Raw genomic sequence first — 11,100 nt, 5'->3', positions numbered from 1 at the left:
TGGGAGCCTGCTCGGTGTGGACACGTGCAAGTAATTTCCTCCTGGGACATGCTATGTTCTCAAGGTGACTACAGTGTACTGGGGGGAAAGAGCCCTAGGCAACTAGAGTACAGGTAATACAATCGCATAGTGGTTACAGCAACTTGCTCTGCCAGCATACAGACTTGTGTTGGAATGCAAGCTCCATCACTGACTGCCAGTAAAATCTCGGAAAAGCCATTTGGCAGCTCCAAGCTTAAGTTTCCTTATCTTAGCCAAATGGGAATAACAGTACTCACGGGATAACTGTCAAAATTGGTGAGATTATCCACATAATATGCATGGCACACAACATGAGCTCATTAAATGTAGGTGGTGGTTGTAATCATAAAATAATTATTATTACTATCATCATTATTGATTGGAGGTAGAAGTATGCTATGGGAAGCCCTACAGGGTTTTCTAGTCCTTCACTTCTCCTGGAAGACCCTAGAAGCTGGGAAAGCGATGTTCTTTTTTTCTGGAACCTCTCACTTTACGAGTATTTACTTATAATTAGTTCTGCTTCACTGAAAAATCATAAAACAATACTTTTTTTTCAAATAATACAGTATTTTCACTTGTTAAAATGGCTCTTATCCTTTTTCATTGCAATGTCATACTTTAAATTTATAGATTACAATCATTTGCCCTTTCAGAATATGTTATACAGATTTTCCTCAATGTAGGGTGGAATTCTGTCCTGATAAACCCATTGTAAATTGAAAGTTTGAAAGACAAAAATATATTTAATACAATTAACCTATCGAACAGCATAGGTTAGCCTAGCCTACCTTTAACATGCTCAAAACACTTACATTAGCCTACAGTTGGGTAAAATCATCTAACACAAAGTCTATTTTATAATAAATGCTGAACATCTTGTGTAATTTATTGAAAACTATACCGAAAGTGAAAAACAGAATGGCTGTATGGGTACAGAATGGCTATTTCCCCCTTGTGATCTTGTGCCTCCCTGGGAGCTGCGGCTCGCTGCCGCTGTCCAGCATCAGGAAGGAGCATCATACCACATGTCACTCGCTAGGGAAAAGATCAAAATTCAAAACTCGAAGTTCTACTGAATTTTAACTCCTCTGCATCATCGTCAGGTTCGAAAATTTTAAGTCAAACTATTGTTTAGTCAGAGACTGTCTATATTTCAAAGCACCTGTATAAGCAACAAAGGGTCCGTTTCTCCTTTTGAACTCAGCTGCTTTTTACGATCAGTTATCCAACCCAATGTGTTTTCTTCTTTGCCCTGGTTACCAGGAAGCTCAGGATTATATATGTTGTGCTCAGTGGCTGAAGCTGGCATCAGGCAGGGTTCCTTAATCCATTCACTTTACACTCTACCTTGATACCTTGACTCCCACTTCTTGCCTTGTTTTAATGGCTTCAGTTCTTAAATATCTGTGCATTTATTCTAAGTTGCCTCAAAACATTTTTTATTGAAGTACAGTCAATTACAACGTTTCAATTTCTGGTGGAAAGCACAATGTCCCACTCTTGCATATACACACATATATTAGTTCTCGTATTTTTTCCATTAAAGGTTATTACAAGATATTGAGCATAGTTCCCTATGCTATACAAAGAAACTTTTTTAAATCTATTTTTATATATAGTGGCTAACATTTGTAAATACCAAACTCCCAAATTTATCCCCTCCCACCCCCTTTCCCCAGTAACCATAAGATTGTTTACTAAGTCTGAAAGTGTGTTTCTGTTTTGTAGATGACTTCACAGTGTCCTTTTTTTTTCAGATTCTACAGATGAGTGATATCATATGGTATTTTTCTTTCTCTTTCTGGCTTACTTCACTTAGAATGACGATCTCTAGGTCCATCCATGTTGCTGCAAATGGCATAATTTTATTCTTTTTATGGCAGAGTAGTATTCCACTGTATAAATATACCACAACTTCTTTAGCCAGTCATCTATCGATGGACATTTAGGTTACTTCCATGTCTTGCCTATTGTATATAGTGCTGCTATGAACATTGCGGTGCACGTATCCTTTCGCATTAAACTTCCTTCCAGATATATACCCAGAAATGGGATTGCTGGATCATATGGTAAGTCTATTTTTAGTTTTTTGAAGAATCTTCATACTCAAAACCTTTTTAAAGTAGGCAGGAATAGTATGTGTGTGTAATCATGTATATACATATATGTATATTGCATATTATTTATAAACACACACATATCCAATACTGAAGGTATATCTATCTATTTATTTCCCAGGTGTCTTCTGTCACACCTCGCTCTCAGTTCCCATGAAAGCATGACTTAGTAATGTAAACACAGTGAAGATTTTTATAGAGGAGTCTTAGGAAACACATTTCTGTTCTTTTCTCCAGATCCAGTCTTTGGTTATTCTGCCTTGAGTTTATTTAAATACACTAAACTAGGGATCAACAAATTTTTCCAGTAAAGGACTAGATAGTAATATTTTAGACTTTATGGGCCAAGTCTCTGTTGAAACTACTTAACTCTGCCACTGCAATGCAAGCACAGCCACAGACAGTGCATAAACGAATGTTTCAATAAATCCGTATTTATAAAAACAGGTGGTGGGTTGGATTTGGCTGGTGACCACAGTTTGCTGACCCGGCCCTAAATCTTCCCCCACTATATCTGTTATCACTGGATCCTCTCAAGGAAGTGTCACTCTGGCCAACTCCAATTTATCCCCATTAGTCTGCCTTAATAAAACAGAGGCCTCTACAGTTAACAGGACAGGACCCTCCTCCCTCAGCAGGCAGTTTCATTGCATGTTTTATTGCTTGAAAATACCCTGGGGAGTAGGTCCTCTCACACAGACCAATAGTTTTTAAATATTTATTTCTACCACATACACTGATCACAAAAGAACTTTGGGTAAATGTAACAATTATATCTCCATCTGCACAAGCAATAGTATTTTTGCAGCCTATATTTGAGGTTATATACCCATATTTGAGGTTAGAAAGAGGGCTCAATCAAGGGATAGGAAAAAGGAGTCTTCATGCCAACATTCCCCTCTTTATGAGCCTCAGTTTTCTCATCTGCACGATGGGGGTAGGATTTCACCTGCCCAAAGGCCAGAGTCTGGACCAGATGATCCCTCATAGGTTCTTTCTGGAATACTGACAGGTTATTTCCCTAAATCAATATTTCCAAATGGTTTCAGGAATCAGAATTCCCCAGGGTGCTTGTTAAAACACAGATTACTAGACCTCAGGATGAGTTTCTGATTCAGTAGGTCTTGGGTGGAGAATTTGCAGTGCCAACAAGTTCTGCTACTGCTGGTCCAAGGACCACACTTTGGGAACCATTAGTGGGCCTACATGATAGTCCCACACATGGGGAAGCAATGGCAGGGGACCGGTGTCCTACAGCTGGTTCCTTTCCATTTTTTCAAAATGGGGTTCCTTCTTAAAGGGATGAGAGATTGGTTCTGTTTGCCCACTGAATCTCAGGTGCTGCAGCCACACTTCAGCAACTAATTACAGGCTGAAAGGAGGCTGGTGGTGACTCTCACGGAGCCATGCTGGAACAGAAAAGCCAATGGATGAGCCATCTGGAGGACAGGGAAAGGGAGGACCACTGAGAAGTGAGAGATAAATATGCTATCACACAATTCCTTTGTATGAGCCAAACTTCTAAAACTTTCTCTTTCCATAAACATAAAATCAACACGATCATTGACTACAGTTTGAACATACATACGCCTAGAGCCAAGTAATGCAGGGTGAGGTGCAAGGAATCAGAAGAAGGCTGGAAAAGTGCAGACTGCCCTCAGGGAAGTCTTAAGGGAAAGGCAAAATTCACATGTGTTCACACACTTGACAGATGTCAAGACAAGTAGATAATGAGATGCAGTCTTAGGTGGCATGAAGACAGAGGGCTCTGAAGTGAGGATATTGGTGGACTTGAGAGGTCTGGGCAGGCTTTCCTAGGGGACTGAGCTAGGCTGGCAGGGGCCCTGAGGGACAGAAAGGACCTGACGCAGTGGAAGAGTGAGGAGAACATGGCAAGAAGCCTGAGTGTGCCTTGAATATTGGCAGAGAGGGGATGAGAATGAGCGCAGGGACTTCAAAGCATGTCTCTATCCTCCCCCCTAAAAACTCCCTCAAGTCATTTCCATTTCTTTGCCTCAGTTTCCTAATTTGAGGATTGAGGGTTTTGAGCTACGTCACAAATTCTGTTGCATCATGGAGAGACCCCAGGGCACTAAATGGTAAATGAACAATCTGGGCTCAGCCCTTCTACTCATCCTGCCTCTGCTTCCGCCCGAGAGCTCCACTTTCTTGCACATTTACACTCACCGTACAGTTTTGCTTCCAGAAAGGATTTGAAAATCACTCAACAAGAAACTCTGTAAAAGCTGAATAGAGAGGAGAAAGAAGCCAGTTAGCACAAAGGATGGGACCACGAGGTGGGCCGGGCTGGCTTCTGACACAGCTGACAGCAGAGGAGTTTAGATCAGTGAGGGTGAGAATTAGGGAACACTGATGGCTCATGAGTGGAGGGGTACCACAGGGAGAGGAGTGACACTGGGCCCACAAGTAGCCAGGGAAGCAAACTGATCTGAAAGTCTCAACTGCTCAGAAGGTTCTGAGCAAAAACAAAGGGTGATTTTCCCCCTTGTCAGCCTTCCCTCCTAGGACACTGTACTTTATGCAAAACGTGTAACTGTAAGACAAACATTTTTTTCCACTGCCCTTCTGAGCCCCATGGGCCTTCAGGAAGACTTGCACTTCAAGCAAAGCCTTTTTATTTTTCAACACCCACAGCTTCCATTCAACAATCAGAAGTTTTCCACTTTCATCAAAGAGACTACAGAGAGAGGCCGAGGAAACAGCTTGTTCTCAGCAGCTCTGGGCAGATTATAGAGCCCCCTGCTACCCACTCACTGCCCATGCCCATCACAGGACACAGTCTTCTTCCCAGATCAGCCAAGTGCATACCCCCCAAAATGCTGGCTTGCTTAATTCCCACCTCAGTAACAGATCAAATAAATGTGTGCCCCCACTTCTTCTACAACTAAGCCCAACTTGGGATCAAGGGGGCTTCAGCTTCCTTGACTATAAAATGGGTACACTTCATACCACTCTATTTAGCCCAAGAAAACAACTTACCTTTTGATGGCTCTTTGATCTCCAGAAATCTATGATTTTACAGATTCACTGGAAAGGAATATCCAGACCAATTCCTAGAATGACCCAACTCAGGTGATGCTCAGCAGCTTGGGAGCTCTGCAAGGGTGGTAGTGGTAATTATCCAAGCTTGGTTTTGGACACAGGACACTTCCCTGGGAGGATCTGGGATTTCTGCTGGCTCTCAGAGATATATGGCAGCCAAAAAGTGAGCAGAAAGGGGAGGGGTGCTACAAAGAATTGGGTACTACCAAGTAAAGTTTTCAAAGAGCTACATCTGGAGGCACTGGTTATGTAGTGACACAATTTTTAAATGGTATTTTGAAGTGAATATCATTAACAACCATAGATGTGACCAGCTCTGCCCCATAGAGAATCCATCTATTCTACCTAAATTCCAGACTATTTGGAATGTTTGACTAGAATGGTCCAACACCACCTGCCAAGTCTATTCCCATTCATGAAGTTCTCTCACATCACTGTCTCATTTGATCTTCACAGTGGCTGTCAATGCCAGTGGGGAAAAGAGAGGAGCACAAGGATTTGTACAAGGACCTAAGAGAGGGGCAGCATAAGGATTTATACTAGAGCACAAGACCACTAGGAGTAGGGCTGAGACAGGAACTCAGGTTTTCAGCCATCAAGTGCAATGACAGTTGAATGAGTTAGCGTGGGCTTGGGGTCCAGCCAGGTACAGCTAAGCACCCAAGTTATCTCATTGATCAAATGTGTGACTTTGATTGAGACAGTTTTCATCTTCTCTGATCCTCAATTTTCCTATCTAAAAAAAATAAATATTACCTGCCTCAGAGGGCAAAGGTGAGGGTGAAGTGAGGCATTGTATACATGTCCTAGCACTATGCCTGAGATAGGAGAGGTTCAACTGTAGTAGTCGCGTGCACACACACACACACAACATGCACCACGCGTGGTGAAGGCATACCACACACCCACCACCCACAGGCAGCACACGCACACACCACACAGAACACCCCCCACACATTCTGTACCATACTACTTCCCTACCCCCACCCTCACTGCCAATTCCTTCCCCTTTTTCTGAGTTTTATGGCAGACACAAGTTTATCTGCAAATTTAACAGGTCCCAATATATTCTGCAGGAATTTTTGTTCAAAATATCAGTGTTTCCAGATTCCTGCTTTCACACAGTATCTTTGAACCTGTCCCCAAATTTCATACTGCCATGAGCTTGTCCCCCTCTGGATAAAACTCCACATTTGTGGGTCCTTCCTTCCCAGATACCTGGTAGCATTTCCAGTTCTCAGCAGGAGCCAATATTATCAACCCTTTCGAGTGATTCTAACATAGTTCAAGGAATCCAGTCCCCCCAAGGCCCAGCAAAGAGATATTTTCAGGTCAGGATTTCTAAGCCACAGGCCTCACTTAAGAGAATGTTCAGCTTCTCAAGCAGGAAGGCGTTTTGTGGCTAAGTCTGACTGAAAGAGAAGTCACTTTGTGTGCGCGCACACACACACACACACAGACACACACACACACCAGAGTAGGGAAACCGTCATTTTCCTACTCGCCCTCTGACATCAGCCACCTTCTCTGTAGCTACAGTTTCTCTTCACTCAAATTAATCCCTGGCGATGAAAAATGAGCCTCTCCCCCACCCTTGCTGCCGCCTTTCGCCTCACGCCCCCAGAGAAGAGTTTCTTCGTGAGGCAGCTGGTGAAGGTTTTTTTCCAAGTCACATGATCCAGGATTCAGGGGAGAATCCTTCTTGGAACAGAGATGGGCCCAGAACCGAATCAGATGAAGAGAGATAAGGTGTGATGCGAGGAAGACTATATAAATGGACCCAGGGCTACAGCAAGCACTCAACCCGCTGGCCCCTTCTCGAGGCGCAGCCATGCACGTGCCGGCCGGCTCGGTCACCAACCACTTGGGAAGCACTGGCCGTGGTTATTTCTATTTCACCACAGCCTTGCTGGCTCTGTGTCTCGTCTTCGCTGTGGCAACCATTATGGTGCTGGTAGTTCAGAAGACGGTAAGTGGACTTCTCTTCCTCACCTTTCCTTTCTGATTTATGTTCCGCTTTCTCGAGAGAGACTTGGGAATACGCTAAAAATGGACATATGCCAGGTAGAGAAAGGGAGCAAAGAAATGGGAATTAACCCTCGCAAATAATTCGGCTTTTTGAAAGAAAAATTTGTTGAGCCATCATCTCCAAACTTTCCAGACTCATATGGGCCAAAAGAAGGGAAAGGAGCTATTAACGTTGAGAAATTAAGATTTAAATGTTGCTGAGCCAGAGACCTGTATCAAGGAGGAAAGCAATAAGGAAACTTGATGACACACTTGCATAAGTTGGTATCATGTCTTCAATGCCTTCAGACCAGATTCCCGGGGTCTATATTTTCAGCCCAAATGCTTCTGAGATTTTGGAGGCCTCATCCAATGCTAAGAGCTTTTTTAACCAGGAGTTAAGGTTCAGAAGCCAAACTCTGTAAGGGAAGAAGACCAGGCTCCTTAGAGCTTGGGCATTTCAGTGTTAAAGCTCACAAGACAAACTGAAAGCTTCCTCCCAAGCCCCTGCTTTGAAGAGCTTAGGGTGTCACAAAAACATAGAGCACAGAAGCAGAACATAGAAATGTTTTTCACACCTGTTCTCTCTGAGTCTGCTAAGAATTCTAAAACTACAAGCAATTATGGGTACATACTGTAGAGTCAAACTGTCTTAGGAAATTTATGTTTTTTTGAAGTAAATGGTAAGATTTGTTGTGAAAACAGAAGACATGAAGGAGGGAGCTTCCTCATATTTTAGGAAATTGGTGTTTACAGAGAATCCACCAATATATATTTTATAGAAAATACTGTACTGAAAATATATATTGCTCATGAATTTTTTTAATGAAGTAATTTTTATAGTTTAAGAACTTTACCCCCTACCTGCGAAAGTAAGTACATTTCTGTTTATTCCTTCAAAGATCCCATTTTTCTTGGTATTACAATCCTGCAGAACTTGTTCTGGTTTCTTTCAGTTGTCTTAGGTTGAATACTCCTGAATTCACTGATTAATGAAAAGACCCAGGCTTTAAAGGGTTTTGGTATCTGTTTCTCAGGTGTCATCAAGCTCTGAAATTTAAATGAAACTTTCAGGCTCGTAGCTCCATAAAGCTGAAAGAAAACAGAATTGCCAGCATTTAATTTAGATTGGAGAATTTATGAAACTCATCATTTAATGAGTTCATCTATGTTTACTTCAAATAATACTCTTGAGGGCCCCTTTTTTTTTTTTGTAGAGATTCTATAATTTGCATAATTCTAATCTGAAGTAAACCAGAGGTGTATCATTTTATAGCAACAGCAAAGAAATTAAAGTGACCTTTGAAAAGTTCTTTTGTTAAAGGTTGCAGCTAGAACTGCTATGAGAGAAAAGAAAGAAAGAAAGAAAGAAAGAAAGAAAGAAAGAAAGAAAGAAAGAAAGAAAGAAAGAAAGAAAGAAAGAAAGAAAAGAAAGAGAGAGAGAGAGAGGGAGAGAGGGAGAGAGGGAGAGAGGGAGAGAGGGAAGAAAGGAGGATGAAAAGTGGAGAGAGATGGATGATGGTATAGGGTGTGGCAGTGATATACAAAGCTAGAGAGCTCCAGAATGGACCTTACTCAAATCCCACTTTTGGTTAAATTGATTCTTTCCATGAAGAAACTGGAGTGGATCTTTCTGCCTCATTTTTGTAAATGTGGAAAATGAGGAACAGAAAGGGGACAATGCTTGACCTAAATTGTACAGAGAAAGTGGTAGAATCAAGACTGCCTGACTCTTAAATGAGGACACTGTTCCCTTTGACAATACAGACAGCCACAAAAGCCCTAAGAAACTTTTTTCCTGCTCTTCTCTTGGGAGCTTTATCTTCTTGGCATCCATTTCCTAGAGTTAGCCTCATGGTGGGATATGAAAAGATTCACTTCACAACCTGATTGTAGTGTTGGGTGTACTGTGAAATATCAGTTACTTGCTTAAAGGCATTGCGACATTAAAATTTAAGCATTTTACACATATTATTTCCAATCATTTGTTCGGCTATTAACTGTTTTAAGAGCTAAAAAGAGTTATCCCTTTGAACTTGAGTTATCAGGAAAGGCTTCCTGTAGGAAGAGGGACTGCAGGCTGGCTTTGGGACAGGTAAAATTTGGAGAAATGAAGAAACTCTAATAGGACTTCTGGTAAAGAAATCAATGTGAGATCCCCAAGGAACTTAAATTCACATCCTAATAATTAAAAATGGAATACAGTGATGGCCACATTGCACTCTATTTGTGAGGGTGGATGGGGGCAGGGGTGAGAACCATGAGAAGGGTTCTGTTGGCCTAAGAAGTCTCAGTTCTAAATAAAAAGGCACATGTACAGACAAAATTTAAACACAAGATTAAGTAATAAAATATAACAAGTGATAGAAGGTAGGCACACAGGGCTAAGAAAAACTAAGAAAAACTTCACTGGAGATTGTAATTTCAGTTTGGCTTGAGAAATGTGTACAATTTCAAACAGGTGAAGGGAAATCAGAGGAGAAAGCATTCCTGGCCAATGGCATGGTGTGAGCAAAGTGATGGAAAAGAGAAGTGTAGGATCTGTAGGAAAATCAACAAAGTTTGCCTTGAGATTTGGCCTGAAGACCAAATAACCCCAAACTCAAATTCCTTGGGAGAGACAAAGAAGGAACTTACATTTCAATTACAAATAATTTTTGAGGATCTATTGTGTGCAGGACATTGTTCTAAACAGTGGGTATAGAGCCTTGATCAAAGCCAACAAAATCCCCACTCTCATGGGAACTTATTGCCTACTGATGTCTTAAGTATCTATGATGTCTGTATTTTATTTAGATTATATTTATTTATAATATAATATTTATTTAAAATTTTATATTTACATGGTTTAAGAAAAGCAAACAGTAAACAAGGGAAAAGAAAAAGTAGAAATCTCTCATACTCACCACCTACTAATCCCTCTTCCCTGAGATGATGACCATTAACAGATGTCCTTTAAAAAAATGTCTTTTAAAGAAAAAATCGATGCATCTACAAATATACAGTACACACGTCGTTATAGTAAACTCACAAATTTGCATCTTGCTTTATTGACTTGACAGTTTATCTTGAGGATCCTTCCATGCCAATACATGGAAGTCCATCCCATTCTTTTGAAGAGTCACATAGTATTTTATTGTACTTCATATTTCATTTGTGCCTAGTGAAGAACACATATTTCTCTCAAGAAGTTTTGCCCGTTGTGCAGGTATGCAAGTATATCTGTGGGATAAAGTCCTAGTGGTGGGAATAGAATGTATATTTTTCACTTCAGTAAATAATGTCAATCAGCTTCCAAAGAGACTGCACCAAAACACTATTCTTGAGGAAGTAAAAGTCCTACCAACAACAGGTCTTCACTTTAATATGGAAAGAAAGAAAATTGATTTCTGAGTAAGCACAACAGAGAGCATGCATATATGTCAGGATGAAATTTCATGCAATTTACAGCTAAGCAAAAAGAAAAACAATAAAATTTCTCATATCTCCTCCAGAGAAAAGGGTTATATAAAGAGATAGGCTGTAAGGTTGACACCAGAAGTGTTTACAGTTCAAGGGTCTTTAGAGCTTCAATCTAGAGACATAACAAAGAACCAGGTGACTGGACTTATCCAGTCCCTGAAGAGATCCATTTACATTCCAAAAGGTTAGAACAAGGGCTCATTAGATTTTCAAGGAGACCCTTTCTAGAAAGAAGAGAAAGTAGCTGCCTTCCTTCCCTTTATAAGCAAAGAAAATTCCTTTTTTCAAAAAATTTATCTGGACAATACCACTCTACCTCCCCATTAAGAGTGGAGTTTAGGGGTAGTGATTGGTGATAGGAGTGGTATGGTTTTGTGGTTTGCTTTCAACCCAGATAAAGTACAGGAGTGAATCGAAATGCCCTGTG

General features: G+C 40.9%; 1 protein-coding gene across 2 annotated transcripts in view; it reads left to right on the top strand.

Annotated features, from left to right (window-relative positions):
- Window positions 1-6,373: 6,373 nt before the first annotated feature.
- The window catches only part of TNFSF8 (TNF superfamily member 8), a 28,168-nt gene continuing 23,441 nt past the window's right edge, over window positions 6,374-11,100 (top strand). The window contains exon 1 of one of the 2 annotated variants that reach the window (XM_064490456.1): window positions 6,374-7,173. In XM_064490456.1, the coding sequence (XP_064346526.1) occupies window positions 6,979-7,173 (195 nt within the window). In that variant the 5' untranslated portion in view covers window positions 6,374-6,978. The remainder of the gene's footprint in view (window positions 7,174-11,100) is intronic. The other variant, XM_010997375.3, reaches the window with a different exon arrangement.

The sequence above is a fragment of the Camelus dromedarius genome, chromosome 10, assembly GCF_036321535.1.
Source record: "Camelus dromedarius isolate mCamDro1 chromosome 10, mCamDro1.pat, whole genome shotgun sequence".
Classification (NCBI taxonomy): Eukaryota; Metazoa; Chordata; class Mammalia; order Artiodactyla; family Camelidae; genus Camelus; species Camelus dromedarius.
Note: the sequence above shows the minus strand (reverse complement) of the source record. Positions and strands in the feature narration are given on the sequence as shown.